The sequence below is a fragment of the Lithobates pipiens genome, unplaced genomic scaffold, assembly GCF_037356315.1.
Source record: "Lithobates pipiens isolate NorthernLeopardFrog02 unplaced genomic scaffold, aLitPip1_a1.2 Scaffold_28, whole genome shotgun sequence".
Taxonomy (NCBI): domain Eukaryota; kingdom Metazoa; phylum Chordata; class Amphibia; order Anura; family Ranidae; genus Lithobates; species Lithobates pipiens.
Window position 1 is genome coordinate 220,741,455 of NW_027507789.1, and position 16,899 is coordinate 220,758,353.

Genomic DNA, 16,899 nt, shown 5'->3' on the forward strand with positions numbered 1-16,899 from the left:
GGCTATATTCTTTTAATTCTATTCTTTTCTAAACTATTTTTTTTAATGCTTTATTTTCTGTTCTATTCTATTATTTTCCATTCTATGGTTTTCTATTCTTTTTGAAATTTGAATTTCGTAAGGCAGCTATATTCTAATACACACGGTCTTTGAAGGAAATCAGCAATAGTCAGCACTATGTTTACATTTCATTTTCAAATTTGAAATTTGGAATTTGTTTAAAATCTGTTACTATTGTAATTCAGAAATTCGGATACATCCGAATCGCAGAATAACGAAAACTTTGGGACAAAATTTTCAATTCGGAACAAAACATCTAGAAAGCATACAGCTCAGTAGAGGAGGAGACGCAGTCCTATGCCATATATGCAACCTTACCTTCATATATATATATATATATATACAGTGATGTGAAAAAGTGTTTGCCCCCTTCCTCATTTCCTGTTCATTTGCATGTTTGTCACACTTAAGTGTTTCGGAACATCAAACCAATTTAAACAATAGTCAAGGACAACACAAGTAAACACAAAATGCAATTTGTAAATGAAGGTGTTTATTATTAAAGGTGAAAAAAAATCCAAACCATCATGGCCCTGTGTGAAAAAGTGATTGCCCCCTAAACCTAATAACTGGTTGGGCCACCCTTAGCAGCAACAACTGCAACCAAGCGTTTGCGATAACGTGCAATGAGGCTTTTACAGCGTCCTGGAGGAATTTTGGCCCACTCATCTTTGCAGAATTGTCCTAATTCAGTTACATTAGAGGGTTTTCGAGCATGAACGGCCTTTTTAAGGTCATACCACAACATCTCAATAGGATTCAGGTCAGGACTTTGGCTAGGCCACTCCAAAGTCTTCATTTTGTTTTTCTTCAGCCATTCGGTGGTGGACTTGCTGGTGTGTTTAGGATCATTGTCCTGCTGCAGAACCCAAGTTGGTTTCAGCTTGAGTACACGAACAGATGGTCGGACATTCTCCTTCAGGATCTCTTGGTAGACAGCAGAATTCATAGTTCCTTTTATCACGGCAAGTCTTCCAGGTCCTGAAGCAGCAAAACAGCCCCAGACCATCACACTACCACCACCATATTTTACTGTTGGTATAATGTTCTTTTTATGAAATGCAGTGTTCCTTCTACGCCAGATATACTTGGACACACACCTTCCAAAGAGTTCCACTTTTGTCTCATCGCTCCACAGAATGTTGTCCCAAAAGTCTTGGGGATCATCAAGATGTGTTGTGGAGAAATTGAGACGAGCTTTGATGTTCTTTTTGCTCAGCAGTGGTTTTCTCCTTGGAACTCTGCCATGCAGGCCATTTTTGCCCAGTCTTTTCCTGATGGTGGAGGCATGAACGCTGACCTTAACTGAGGCAAGTGAGGCCTGCAGTTCCTTGGACGTTGTTGTGGGGTCTTTTGTGACCTCTTGGATGAGTCGTCGCTGCGCTCTTGGGGTAATTTTGGGTGGCCGGCCACTCCTGGGAAGGTTCACCACTGTTCCATGTCTTCGCCATTTGTGGATAATGGCTCTCACTGTGGTTCGCTGGATTCCCAAAGCTTTGGAAATGGCTTTATAACCCTTTCCAGACTGATAGATCTCAATTACTTTCTGTCTCAATTGTTCCTGAATTTCTTTGGGTCTCGGCATGATGTGTAGCTTTTAAGGATCTTCTGGTGGACCTTACTGTGTCAAGCAGCTCCTATTTAAGTGATGCCTTGATTGTGAACAGGTGTGGCAATAATCAGGCCTGGGTGTGGCTAGAGAAATTGAACTCAGGTGTGGACAACCACAGTTATAGTATGTTTTAACAAGGGGGGGCAATCACTTTTTCACACAGGGCCATGATGGTTTGGATTTTTTTTCACCTTTAATAATAAACACCTTCATTTACAAATTGCATTTTGTGTTTACTTGTGTTGTCCTTGACTATTGTTTAAATTGGTTTGATGTTCCGAAACACTTAAGTGTAACAAACATGCAAAGGAACAGGAAATGAGGAAGGGGGCAAACACTTTTTCACACCACTATATATATATATATATATATATATATATATATATATATATATATATATATGTCCCCCTAGCCTGCACCAGATCCTCACCTCTTCTTCTCCATTTGTCCCCAGGGCCCCAAACGGCTATGCGATGCGGAGGTCCAGACAGATCCGGTCTCCATCCTGCCGGCAGAGAAGGCCAAGTAAGGGCCGCACGACACCAAGACGACACCATTTCTCTTGTGGGCGGAAAGGGGCGGATTCCGCTTTTGTATATTTCAGGTGTAATTTGTACAGAGTTAGTTACATACAATACAGACACATTTTTTTTTTTCAGCACCGGCCAGATCACAATAATATGAGAAAATTAACTTTAAGTAGCGTGAGATATTTACTATAGCAGGAGCGAATGTAAGACGGTCATCGGGTACACTGAACGCACCAATGCCATTAATATACTATGACACGTCTATAAATGTAAAAAGAAAGAAATTTAAAGGGACCCTGTCACACTTTTAGGCACAGTCTTGTCACAATGTTGCAGAACATTATGGGACAACATAGAAATCACTTTTCGCTTTTTTTAAATGTCTGTGCAGATCTGGCGGCATAAAAATATTCTCCAGCTCTACAGTACGCAGCTGCATGGAGTCTGCACACCGATCTGTTCTCGGACTCTACGGGAAATTTTTCAAATAAAAAAAAAAAGGTACAAATGCCTTTCAGATGTGTGCATGGAAGCCGAAGAGTAAAAATGACATACTGACCAGAATTTGCTATAATCTGGGAAATGTAGAGATAAAAAAATCGATGGTGGAAAATACGAGGGGGTCCTTTAAATGGCTGTCGAAGGTCGCTAATGTCAAGGACTTCGGTACAAAGATGGAGTCGTATTTGATCTGGCCATGGCAGTGCAAAAGTGCAGTTTGATATACCGCTCAGGTCCACAAAGGGGAAAAACTTGCGGGCATTTTTTAATTTTTTTTCTCAAAACTGGCGGCCCTCCAGCTGTTGCGGAACTCCAAGTCCCATCGTGCCTCCACCTATGGGAGTACCTACCAGCCTGTCAATGCCTCGTGGGAAATTGTAGTTCTGCAAGAAGTGGAGGGCCGCCAGTTTGAAACCCCTGTTGTAAATGCTAGTCCGAAATAAAAGGACGGTGCATTCATTGAAACGCACATAATTTGTAATAAAAACATGTTTGCCGTTCTGAAGCTTCCCTCCAACCACTATGCCTATTTTATATATTCTGTACTTGCCAAATATGCTGCAGAAATATCCCTCCACTGAGTTTGGCTGCGGCCATTTTAACTGTGGGCAGCTGAAGCTGCTCCCTGTTTACTTCCTGGATTTACACAGACACACGCCTCCAGCTCTCATTGGCCCTCTTATGACTCATTCCCCCTCCTTGGCAAACGAGAGCGAGAGCTGTTAATGATGTCATAAACCTAGGCTAATGCCCATACAAGAAACAGAAAGTGGGCTGTATAAGATATGAATAATAAAATGTATAACTCCTGCAACTGGCATCAGCAATGGGGCACTATTCCTCCCACTGACCCAAACAATATGGCACTATTCCTCCCACTGACACCAACAATGGGATACTATTCCTCCCACTGACACCAACAATGGGATACTATTCCTCCCACTGACACCAACAATGGGATACTATTCCTCCCACTGACACCAACAATGGGATACTATTCCTCCCACTGACACCAACAATGGGGTACTATTCCTCCCATTGACACTAATGATGGGGCACTATTCCTTCCACGGACAACAATGGGGTACTATTCCTCCCAATGATGGAGCACCATTCCTCCCACTGATACCAACAATGGGGTACTATTCATCCCACTGACACCAACAATTAGGATGATATTTAATGGAGATATTAGTGAGCCACGGGGAGAGTTACATTGTCTGCCACAATGGGGCACTATTCCTCCCACTGACCCTAACAATATGGCACTATTCCTCCCACTGATACCAACAATGGGGTACTATTCCTCCCACTGACACCAACAATGGGGTACTATTCCTTTCCCAATACCAAAGACTCATGGTTTACTCCCACTGACATCAGGGCCATTTCTACTCCCAATGGCCAGTCTGACCCCCCACCTGCCCCCAGGTCCGAAGGAAAGAAAACTGGTCCTTTGTTTAGAAACCCCTGCTGTAGAAGTTGAGCTTTGTCAATAAGGCTACCAATAATGAGTATTTTTCAGGAGTTATATATAGAGCCAACAGTTTGCACAGCACTGTACACCATAAAGGGGGTCAGTACAATTATAATATAGAAGGAATGGAGCTTTCAATATAAAAGAGAGAGGGGGAGGTGCCACCAAATGTAAAAGCTGCAGGGGATGATCCGATTCTAGATGTTTTTTTAGGTGGAGGGGGGGCAGGCTTCACTGAATAAATGAAAAAAAATAAAATAAAAATCCCCCTATCTGGTGTCCGAGAGTTCCCACCCCCCCCCCCCCCCTGCGGCTTCTCCTCGCGGCCAACCAGATCCACCTCATGCATGCCCTAATTGGCCGCGAGGGGAAGACCGTAGCGAATTTTGATTCGCTAATGTCACAAGTGGGTGGGTCCTGCGCCACGGGCCCAACCTTTTTCAAACCTGAGGCTCTAATCTTGTGGCTTGAAAAAAAAATAAAAAATGAGTCCGGCATCCCCCGGTGCCCCTTATGGTTTGGCCCCTCCTGCAAACTGTGCTGGTGCAGGGAATTCCAGAGGATGGGAGAGGTTCTGGAGAAGTCCTGAAGGCAGGCATGAGGGGAGAGGAAAAGGGAGGTCTTGGGAGGAGCGGATTGGACGATTTGGGCGATATCTCGAGATATCAAATAACAAATATAGTTGTGCCGGAGGTAGGGTAACAGCTGACTTTCATAAGAAAAGTCAATACTTGCATATAATCTCAATGGCCTATGTCTCTGGATCTACTGATTATTTCCGATATTTGACTTTCACAAACCTTCACCCCCTCCCCCCAGAAGGTTTGAATTGCCCGTACTTGGGACAGGTCCACTTAAAGAACAATACCACAAGCTGGGAGATGGAACTGAAAACCAATCATTTCAAAAGCAAAAAAAAAGAAAAAAAATGATCTAGGAAGGCTCAGCATGTTAGGAATGAACCAGAATGTTACAACGTTTAGATGATGCTATATTAGCAGAAGCTTACATATAATATAAATATGATTGAATGATCTCTACTGAAAATTGCAGAATGTGGCCAGCAGAGGGCGACACTAACAGTGGTTAAATCATTGTACAATAAGGGGAAAAACTTTTTTTTTTTGGTGTGTAGTATACTATGTTTAATGTAAACTGCTATTTGATGACTTAACACTAAAACCGTATATCATTTCATAATCAACCGGCTTCTGGCACCATTATTATATTAGTTTGTTATGTCTAAGTTGTTCTAACATGGCGTTTTATTTTCAAGTACCGGAAACAATGTCCGGACTGTCAGCAATATGAAATAAAATAAAAAAAAAAGTTTCATTTGGTGTAAAGAGATTATTAAATAAAAGTCGTATTCCAAACGTGTTGTCACCGCTTCCTTCATCGTGGCCAGTTACAGGAATGAGTTTTGGTCTAGACGCGAGGGGGGGGGGGGGGGGGTGTGGTCTCAAATGCTCAGTATGAGGGCAACAAATATTCTTACACTGGGCTTCCCCCAACCAGAGGCCATAGGGCAGCCTCTGGTGACCCTAATCCTCAAAGTTTACATTGAAGATGCACCACTGAGCCTCGATGGGGCCCCCCACAGGTCATAGTTTGGAGACCCCCCCCCTGCTCTAAGTCAGCGAATGGAGTAACCAATCTGATAAAACTATGGTATCCGTTAGAAGAAGTCTTTTTAAGCACCTGCACTCTTGTTCTCGTTCATATGACATAGCCCCAGTCTTACCAGGGGGGGGGGGCATGCAAACAGGGCAATCAGAGGCAGGTTGTGTCCCTGGGACACGGCGCAACATCGATAAAGGGCCAATGACGCGACTCTTTACCCATGTGATCAGTTGTGTCCAATCACACGTAAAACAAGGAAGTGCCATCAGTTGGCTCGCCTCAAACCGATATGCCCTGTACAGACGGTCGGAAATTCCGACAGAAAAGGTCCGATTGGATTAGGTTGTTGGAAAAGCCGATAGTGTGTGTGTGTGGGCTCCATTGGACTTTTTCCATTGGAAATGTCAACGGAAAAAGTTTGAGAGCAGGATCTAAAATTTTCCCACAACAAAAATCTGATCGGACCTTTTCCCGATCGTTTGTAGAGAATGCCGACACAGACAAAGTGCCGCGCATGCTCAGATTAAATTACGAGACCAAAGCTATTGGCCTCTACGTAGTCCCCGTCATAAGCAACGAACGTCAACTCGTTTTCCAACGATCAGATTTTCTGACAACTTTGTCCAACCGTGTGTGTATGCAACACCAGTTTTGGCCAAAACCCAGCAGAAAAAATAAAAATAAATCAGACGGATTTTGTGGTCAGAATGCCCAATCGTGTGTGTACAGGGCAATAGAGGGTGAGGAGAGCCAATCAGCGGCATTCCCTGTAGAGATAATCAGGGCACCGATCATCAGTGCAGCCCCAACAGTGATGCCAATCTGTGCCACATATCAGTTCCATCGTTTCGGTCAATTTTTCCAACCTATCAGAAACTCTAACCACATCACTTCTGGATTATTTAAACCCTTAAAGCGGAGGTCCACCCTAAAGTGGACCTTCCGCTCATTGGAATCCCCCCCCCCCTCCGGCGCCACAATTGGCACCTTTCAGGGGGGAGCAGGTACCTGTACAGTACAGGTATCTGTACCCACTTCCGGGATAGCTCTCTGCAGAAAGGGGCGTAGACCATACGCCCCTTTCCGAAAGTCCCCCGCTGCCTGCTGGGAAACACACAGATCCCAGAGGCAGCGGGACCATCCTTATTGCGCAGCGCGACTCGCGCATGCGCAGTAGGGAACCGGGAAATGAAGCCGAAAGGCTCCACTTCCTGATTCCCATACCCCAAGATGGCGGCGGCAGCACCCGAGAGACGATCGAGAGATCGGCTTCGGGTGCCGACATCGCGGGCGTGCTGGGCGGGTAAGTGGTCTTATTTTAAAAGTCAGCAGCTGCAGTATTTGTAGCTGCTGGCTTTAAAAAAAAAAAAACGGCGGAACTCCCGGCGGACTCCCGCTTTAATATTAATAATTGGAGATTTTGACGAATTGCTGTTTGGCCACTGATAACTGAATAGCGTCCGGTACATGAAGACTGAGATGTTTTGACAGCACAGCTACGGCCATTTTGTTGGCTAGTATTGGAGCAGAGTAAAGCCTCCTACACACAGTACGATTGTTGTCTGTTGTCCTAAAATCTTAGACCCCTTTCACACCACACCGCTGATAGCGTGGGCGGTAAAACGCCGCTATTTTTAGCGGCGTTTTTCCTGCCGGATTTGCGGCGCATTTCGGCCGCTAGCGGGGCGCTTTTACCCCCGCTAGCGGCCGCGAAAGGGTTAAAACTGCCAGAAATAGCGGCGTTTTGCCGGCAGGATTACAGCCCTGCCCCATTGATTTCAATGGGGAGCAGCGGTGGAGGAGCGGTAAACACACCGCTCCAAAGAAGCTGCTGGCAGAACTTTTTTCTGACGTCCTGCCAGCGCACCGCTCCAGTGTGAAAGCCCTCGGGGCTTTCACACTACAAACAATGGTGCAGCTTCTTTAGGGCGTTTTGCAGGCGCTATTTCTAACGCTATAGCGCCTGCAAAACCCCCTGGTGTGAAAGGGGTCTTACTGTTAGTATGCTCCTTTTGACAATGGTGGTCTAATTTTCAGCCAACGAATGTTAGATGACAGGCTAGTACAGCGATGGTGAACCTTGGCACCCGAAATGTTTTGGAACTACATTTCCCATGATGCTCATGCACTCTGCAGTGTAGTTGAGCATCATGGGAAATGTAGTTCCAAAACATCTGGGGGTGCCAAGGTTCCCCATCACTGGACTAGCAAAATTTCGTCAAACAGCTTAAGTTTCATATGGTCAGTACACAAAAGTTGAAAGTACAAACGCACATGCTCGGAAACAATGCTCAAACATGAAATTAGCAGAGAATGCCGCTCAAGAGCTGAAATTCCTCGTAGTACATCACTACGTTTGTGGCACAACAATTCAAGATCCTGGGACACACTATTCAGTTGCCAACCACCAATTACTGATGTTTTAAAGAAAGCCGAAGTTTAGGTGGAGAATTTGACAGAACACCATCTTTGGTGTCACCTATCAGTGTTGTCTCATCAGCGTCACCTACCATTGCCCATAAGTGCAGCATCAGTGCCGCCTCTTCAGTGAAGGAGAGAGGGGGAAAGAAAGAAAAAAAAAAAAAAAACACACAAAACACCAACCTAGTAAAGCGTTTCTCAATTCCAGTCCTCAAGGAGCTCCAAGAGGTCATGTTTTCAGGCTTCCCATTATTTTGCACAGGTGATTAAAGTGGTTTTAAACCCTTAAAAACCACTTTGAGCTACAGGTAAGCCTAAGGCTTACCTGTAGGTCCAAGAAATATCTCCTAAACCTACACGGTTTAGGAGATATTTACCCGAAAGACAGGCACCGCTGTCTACGGCACATGCGTCGTAGACAGTGGCGCACTGAGCGCGCTGCAGTTAACGGCGATATGCCGCGAGTGGCGGCTCCCATGCGCGGGAGTGACGTCATCACAGCGCCGGAGCAGCGAGACCCACCAAGAAGATGGAGGCTCCGGACTACAGGGGGACAGCGGTGACTTTGCTGGCTCCTGTGTCAGGTAAGTGACACATAATGGACTATGCGATGCATAGTAGTCCATTATGCTTTACCTTTGCAGGGAATCAAAGAGGAAGTAAACTCATCAGGGTTGATGAGTTTAACTGATGGGTTTACTTCCTCTTTTTTTCCCTGCAAAGGTAAAGCATAATGGACTTCTATGCATCGCATAGTAGCTCATTATGTGTCACTTACCTGACACAGGAGCCAGCGAAGTCGCCGCTGTCCCCTGTAGTCCGCCGCATCCATCTTGCTGGTGGCGTCTCGCAGCTCCGATGAATCACAGCGGCGAAGCCGCGATGACGTCACTCCCGCGCATGCGCACGAGAGTCGCGTCTCGCAGCTCCGCCGCTGCCATTCGGCGAAGCCGCGATAACGTCACTCCCGCGAATGCGCACGGGAGTCGACAAATTAGGCAAATCCATTCTTGGACTTGCCGCATTTAGTGCGCCTGCACGCCGCTGTCTACGGCGCATGCGCCGTAGACAGCGGTGCCCATTTTCGGGCAAATATCTCCTAAACCATATAGGTTTAGGAGATATTGCTTGGACCTACAGGTAAGCCTTAATCTAGGCTTACCTGTAGGTCAAAGTGGTTTGAAAGGGTTTACTTCCTCTTTAAGGCAGTGAAAACCGGAGTAAAGCCTCATACACACGATAGGACTTTGTACAAAAATCCAAGGGAAAGTTTGTACAAAGGGCGTCGGCCCTGAACTTGTATTGCATACACACGGCAGGACTTTTTCAGCCAACTTTCACCAAATCATGTGGTTTTTCTGCTCTTTACCGCCACCTTTGGTCAACTTCTGTATTGTTGTCTGATCTTTTGCATTGGTTCTGAGCATGCCTGTTTGTACTTTGTACAAAAGTCCTATGGTTTTCTGTACACATGATCAGACTTTGCTCCATCGGACTTTTGTTGCCAGAAAGTTTGTCCGTTCGCACAGCCAACAAAAGTCAGATGAAAACCGAAAAAGTTTGTCCGATGGAGCGTACACACAGTCGGATGTTGCTCCAAAACAGCTAATTTGCATGTTTGTTGTCAAAAAGTCTCATCATGTGTATGGGCCTTTAGACTTACCGGTAACTCTTTTTCTAGGAGTCTTCCAGGACAGCCTCTGAGATATAGGGCTCCTCCCTCCGGGACAGGAAACACGTCAACCCAATCAAATAAAAAGGTGTGGTCCTCCAGGCCCTCCTCAGTTTTACTCCAAGAACCGCCGGAAGGCTCTGAAAGACATAACACACTAACAATCACGTTAGTACACATCCTCACCACTTAGTCCAACTTAAACAACTTTGGGTGGGAAACCAGGCTGTCTTGGAAGACTCCTAGAAAAAGAGTTACCGGTAAGTCTAACTCCGGTTTTCTCATATCGTCCTTCAGGACAGCCTCTGAGATAAGCAAGGAGCTCACCTTGTCAGGGCGGGACCACTGCCCGGAGGACCTTTTCGTCCAAAAGTCTGCTCTTTATCAGACCATAAATCCAGACGGTAATGTCTTGCAAACGTAGAGTAGCTGGACCACGTTGCTGGCTTGCAGATCTCCTCCGGGGAGGCTCCAGCCCTCTCTGCCCATGATGCGGAAACCGCCCTGGTAGAATGTGCCTTAACTAAGGGAGCCTGCTTCCCCTCTAATTCATAGGCTTTAACTATCGCCATCCGTATCCACCTGGTGATAGATGATGTGGACGCCTTGCAGCCCTTGCGGGCGCCCGAAAAATAAAACGAAAAGTGAGTCTGACTTCCTGAAGACCCTAGTGGCTTCTAAAAAAATTAATAGACTTCTTCTGACGTCTAATAAACTTAAAGATCTCGCCTCATCTCCGCCTGAGGCTGAGAAAAATGTTGGTAAAATAATATCCTGTGTCCTATGAAAAGTGGACAAAACCTTAGGAAGAAAACTAGGGTCAGTCTTAAGTACTACCCTGTCCTCTAAAATTAACAAAAATGGCTCTCTGACCGAGAGCACCTGCAGATCACTGACCCTTCTAGCTGACGTGATCGCTCAAATGGATCTTGGGTCAAAGCCCTAAGGACCAAGGACAGATCCCAAGTAGAACAGGTCTTCATCTTCACAGGCCTGGATCTAGCCAAAGCCTTGAAGAAGTTCTTGACAAAAGGATTCTGCTGGAGAGAGGACTGAAGGAAAACACTTAAGGCCACCACCTGCACCTTTAGGGTGCTGATAGAGAGGCCCAGCTCTACCCCTGCTTGCAGAAAATCTAGGACTGCCGGGACCCCGGGACTTGCAATCCCCTGTTCTCGCAACCAGGAATTTAACCTTTTCCCTATCTTGGCATAAATTGCTCTAGTTACTGTTTTACGGCATTCTAACAAGGTCTTAAAGTGGAGGGCCACCCTGAAAACAAAAAAATTATTTTTTTTTTACTTACCAGAAATGCCTGTTGCTAGGCACATAATCCTAATCTTCCTCTTCCTCCTCCGTGGAGATCTTTTGTCTTCTCTCTTCGTCGCGGCATCTTCTGGGTAATGGGTCGCGCTGTGTTCTGGGAACTGTGTGTTCCATAACACAGCGCGTCCCATTCAGAAAGCGCTGTGGGACTCGCGCATGCACAGTAGGAAACGGGCAGTGAAGCCATAAGGCTCCACTGCCTGTTTCCCTTAGAGGGAATGGCGGCGCCGGGACCCGTGAGCCGAGGGACGGGTCGGCCTCGGGCGGCCGACATCGCGGGGGCCCTGGACAGGTAAGTGTGTTTATTAAGTCAGCAGCTGCAGTGTTTGCAGCTGCTGACTTTTTTTTTTTTTTTTTAAACGGCCCTCCGCTTTAACCACTCTCTCTGAAAAACCCTGTGATCTTAAGATCTGTTCCTCAGATACCAAGCCGCAAGCTTGAGTCTCTCTATCCGAGGATGCAGGATAGGCAAATCCTCCCTGACTGGCAGTAATATCGGAGGATGAACAGCCAACTTCTTTATGCTGGCAAACCAGGGTCTCCTTGGCCAAAAAGGAGCCACTAAAATGAGGTCTGTAGCTTCCAACCGGAACTTCTGCAGAACCTCCGCCACCATCCTTACAGGAGGGAAGGCATAACACAGGCCGAACTGCCATGGATTGACAAGGGAGTCTATCCCCCTGGCCCGATCCTGTGGGTGAACCAAAAAAAACTGTCACCTTCCTGTTGCAAATAGGTGTATTTCTGGCCTTCCCCAGCATGACACAATCTCCTCGAACACTTCCTTGTTGAGGGACCACTCGTCCTGGCCTATCTTCTGCCGACTGAGAAAGTCGGCCAGCAAATTCTGAGTTCCCTTCATGGCTGATATCGAGGACAAGTTCTTCTTGGCCCAGCAGAAGATTCTGTCCGCAATAGTCTGCAGCACGGGGCTTCTGGTTCCCCCTTGCTTGTTCAGATAAGCTACTGCTGCCACATTGACCGAACCTGCAGATCCCTGCCCTGTAAGGTTTCTATAGCATTCCAAACTGCCAGAAGCTCCTTCTGGTTTGAGGAACGACCTGCCTCTACATTTGACCAGGTTCCTTGGGCTAAGATTCCCTCTAGGTGGGCACCCCAACCCAGCACACTGGCATCGGTCGTGACCACCACCGTAGCTTGTGGGGACCAGGGAAGACCCTTGTCCAGGTTGACCTGGGCCCGCCACCACCACAGAGACCTCCTGACTGTAGAAGATAGGGGCATAACCTGATCCAGGCTCTGCTCCCTGCCATCCCAATAACGGAGCATAAGTCTCTGCAAAGGGCGCTGATGATGCCTTGCCCAGGCCACCGCTGGAAAGCATGATGTCATCAATCCCAGGACTCATAACCTCCCTGATCTGGGCTTCCCGACCTGATTGAAGCTGGGCTACCGCCTGCTCTAGCTTGTTGATCTTCTCCGCAGGAAGAAACACCCTCCTCTCCACTGAAGAGATCCTGTATCCTAAATACAGGACTTCCTGTGAGGGGGGTCAACTGGGATTTTTCCTGGTTTACCAGCCACCCCAGTGAGCGCAGGAAACCCAAGACCTCCTGCACGTCCTTCTGCAGCTGTTGGGCCGACTGAGCTATAAACAGTAGATCGTCCAGATATGGAATCACCATTATAGCCTTGAGCCTTAACGGGGCCAGCGCCTCTGCCAGAACCTTTGTAAAGATCCTTGGCGAGGCCGAAAGGGAGAGCTTGAAACTGGAGGTGTACCACTTCCGTGTTCATCCTCACGGCCAACCTGAGAAACCTCTGGGACTCCAGATGAATCGGATATGCAAATATGCATTCCTGAGATCCACGGTGGCCATGTGACAACCCTGAAACAGAAATTGGTTACCGAGAAGATTGACTCCATACGGAACCGCTTGTATTTTATGAACCTGTTCAGGGGGCGGAGATTCAGTATCAGCCTGAATTCCCCCCGAAAGTTTCTTTACCACGAATATGTGGGAGTAAACCCCCAAGCCTCGCTCCTCTGGAGGCACCTGCACCAGTACTTCTTGGTCCACCAGATCCCCCAGAGCCTTTGCCTTCTCTTGGTCCCTTGGTAACCTGAAAATTCGGGAGGGGAACTGAACCAAACTCCAACCTGTAACTGTTCCTTATTACGTCTCGTATGAACGGACTTTCGGTTGAAGTATCCCATTGTGGAAGGAACGTCCCCAGCCTTCCTCCCACCGGGACACAGGAGTCACTGAGTTTTAGGGGAGGGTTGAGGAGGATTGAATAAGATTCCTCCTCTACCCCTTCCCTTGTGACCCGACCAATGTTTTTTGGGGCGAACCTCCCTTTCCTGCAGGTTCTGCTGCCTAGAGCCTCGAAAAAAGCGCTTTCCTTCAGCTTTCTTTTTCCTTTCTGGGAAAGCTTTCTTCCTATCCTGCGTGCGCTCTAACGCCTCTTGCAGGCCGGGCCCGAACAAATGGTCCCCTGAAAAAGGTAATCCACATAGCTTCAATTTCGAAGCTGCATCGCCTGTCCAGGTTTTAAGCCAAACGGCCCTTCTGGCAGCATTCACTAATGCGGTGGATCGAGCAGCCAATTTGACTGATTCTGCAGAGGCATCGGCCAAAAACCCCACTGCATTGAACAGTAGCGGAAAGGACTTCAACAGCTGTTGCCTGGAAGTGCCCGCTGAAATATGCGATTGTAACTGTGTAAGCCAACACTCTAAGTTTCTGGCCACACAGGTAGCTGCTAAGGCTGGTTTAAGCCCAATGGAAGAGGCATCCCAGGCCCTCTTAAGCAGCACGTCTCCCCTCTTATCCTTGGGATCTCTGAGAGAACCCATATCAAAGGCCAAGTCTGTCTTTTTAGAGACTTTAGCCAAGGGAGCATCAAGTTTGGGAACTTTGTTCCAGGGATGCACCGCATCCGTCTCAAAAGGGAACCTCCTTTTAAGGCTACCTGAAAAAAAAAAAAAAAAAAAAAAAGAAAAAAAAAAAAAAAAGCCTCTTTTCCGGTTGTTCCCACTCCAGCAGAATCGTCTCAATCAGCGATTTATGGACAGGGAATACCCTGTCTTTCAGTACACTTGACCCCTGATACATAATGTCGTCTTGAAAGCTGGACCTGTTCTTCCCTGATCTCCAAAGTGTCATATATTGCCTTGAGGAGGTCACCCACATCGTCCAAAGACAGCTTGTATCTGGCTGATCTAATGGTTTCTTCCTCCCCCTCTGACTCAGAAGTAGACTGTCCTAGAGGAGGCTAATGACCTAGGCAACCTCTCCTTATCCACCTCCTCCTCCTGACTTGGGCCAGACAAGGAGGGCATACTCACGGCCCTGGGTAAAGAGACAGAAGGACCCTGCATCCTATCCATCATGCTCTTGAATGACTGGAAGGTGGATGCCATTTCATCCTTTACGGATGTCAAAACTTTGTGGCAAGCTGCCACTGAGTCCTCTTTCACCAGGCTACTGACACAATCCAGACAAAGCAGCTTCTTCCAACCGGTGCCTAACTTAGCCCCACACACGGCACATTTCCTTCTGGGCAAAGGTATCTGGGCTCTGTCCTGTTTGACCTAAAAAAGAAAAACAGGGTCCCATTAAAATGCCACCCCTGACCACACCACTGTGCTTCTAGGGTCTGCCTAGGAAGTGCCCCCCCCTCACCTGCAGGTTCCCCACCCCGGGAGGGTAGTAAGGTCAGAGTGACCCCTCCACCCCCCAGTGTAAGTCCTGGTCTGCCCTCACCAAGCTTACCCGAGAGGTACTGGAGCCTGTCGAACCGGAGTCCACCTGCACAACTGCGCCCTCCATGGTTCTAGTGTCTTACTCAGTCTCCCTGAGCCTTCACACTGCTCCAGGCAACCCTGTAGCCACACCGCTGCGCCCAAAGGACTGGAACAGGTCCTGCGGCGCCCCCTGATGACACGAATCCGGCGGAAGTGCGTCTCTCCCACTTCCGGATGCCGGAACGCAAAAACTCTGCCCACTCACGGTGTGCGTTCCTTACGAACGCACCCGCTTACAGTACCCGAACGCCAGCCAGTGGATCCGAACATCTCTCGCCTGCCATCCGACCAGGTACAAGCAGTTAGCGCTATAGAGGGGGAGATTGCCGCCCATTGGAGTCCCGTTCTCTCCGAACGTTTTTAATGGCAGCGGGGACTGATAGCTACCCTCTCCTCCCTCCGAACGGACCGAGGGGTGCTAAGGGCCAGGTCCACCAGGTGCTCCCCCCAGGACAATCCCTGAGAAGGAGCTCCCCTATTAGTTCCAACGTGCTCCTTTCCATCCAGCAGGAAACACAAACTGAGGGCCTGGAGGACCACACCTTTTATTTGATTGGGTTGATGCGTTTCCTGTCCCGGAGGGAGGAGCCCTATATCTCAGAGGCTGCCTTGGAAGACTATATGAGAAAACTGATTAAATCACCTGTGTAAATAATGGAAAGCGTGAAAACATGACCTGTTGGTGCGCCTTGAGGATTGGAATTGAGAAACACTGGCTTAGTACATTACCTTAGTGAAACATTTATTGATAAATACAATTCACCAGGTAAAGAACGTTAATGTCAATAAAGCCAGATGTTGCAGCTTTGGTAGAAACTCGCTTAAAACTGAGTGGAGTTGCCATCATTTCCCCATCATCTGAGGAGCCCATGTGATGTGATGACAGTCACATGTGGGCGTATACACAGTGGTAAATGACAGCCAACCCCCTCCCACCAGCTAAACACAAGGTGGTGCAACACAGGCTGGAGCCATCCTCTCATGGAGCCCAGAGACTGCATTAGCAAGGGACCTGGTGTTTCACACTAGTTTAACCAGTTCCTGCCCATATAGTAAACATGACAGCCAGGCGGGATGCCATACGACCCATTTTTTTTTTTTTACCATACAGAGGGCCTTCACACTGAAGCGGCATGCTAGCAGGACGCTAAAAAAGGTCCTGCTAGCAGCATCTTTGGAGCAGTATACACCGCTCCTGCCCACTGAAGTCAATGGGGCAGCGTGACTATACCACCCAACTACAGCAGCGGTTTACGGTGGTTTTAACACTTTCACAGCTGCTAGCGGGGGGGGGGGGGGGGGGTGCTAGCGAGGGGGGGGTCTGGGATGGTAAACTCACCCCACTAGCGGCCAAATAGTTCTGCGAAATAGCAGCATTTACCACAGACGCACCCACCGCCCCAATGTGAAAGGGCTTTTAGGCTCCCCAGAAATGGCTTTTAAACAGCATCCATTAACAGCGCAAGACTGACCTCATCCATTCAGCGCAAGCTGTTGCTTTGCAGAGGGGCCTCACCATCGCGCTGATGCTCAACCTTGCCAGCATTGACAAGACAATGGCCAAGCTTCCAGGCATTTAAAAGCGAGGATGCTTTTAACATACCTGGAAGCCTGGCCATTGTCTTGTCATCCACCATCAGCAGTCACTGGATTTTAGCAAAGGATGCAATGGAAGGCAGGAGCAGCAGGCCTGGTGAATTGTCAGTGGATCTGGCGTTTCCCCAGATTAGGCTACCCGTCAGATCTTTGAAATGGAAGGGACGTTACATCGCCACCATTTTGCTACACCCCGCACTCGTCCACAGTGAGAAGGCGGCAAGCAGACATCTTGTTACACCCACCAGAGTCTGACATTTCACTTTACCACTAAACTGCTTATATATAGTGAAATACAGTATTTGGAAA

General features: G+C 47.7%; 1 protein-coding gene across 11 annotated transcripts in view; it reads left to right on the top strand.

Annotated features, from left to right (window-relative positions):
- BCAS1 (brain enriched myelin associated protein 1) overlaps positions 1–5,556 on the top strand; it is a 129,247-nt gene extending 123,691 nt beyond the window's left edge. For all 11 annotated transcript variants that reach the window (XM_077460557.1, XM_077460555.1, XM_077460563.1 and 8 more), the window contains one exon: positions 2,127–5,556. In XM_077460557.1, coding sequence (XP_077316683.1) covers positions 2,127–2,201 — 75 coding nt within the window. In that variant the 3' untranslated portion in view covers positions 2,202–5,556. The remainder of the gene's footprint in view (positions 1–2,126) is intronic.
- The last annotated feature ends 11,343 nt before the right edge of the window (positions 5,557–16,899 follow it).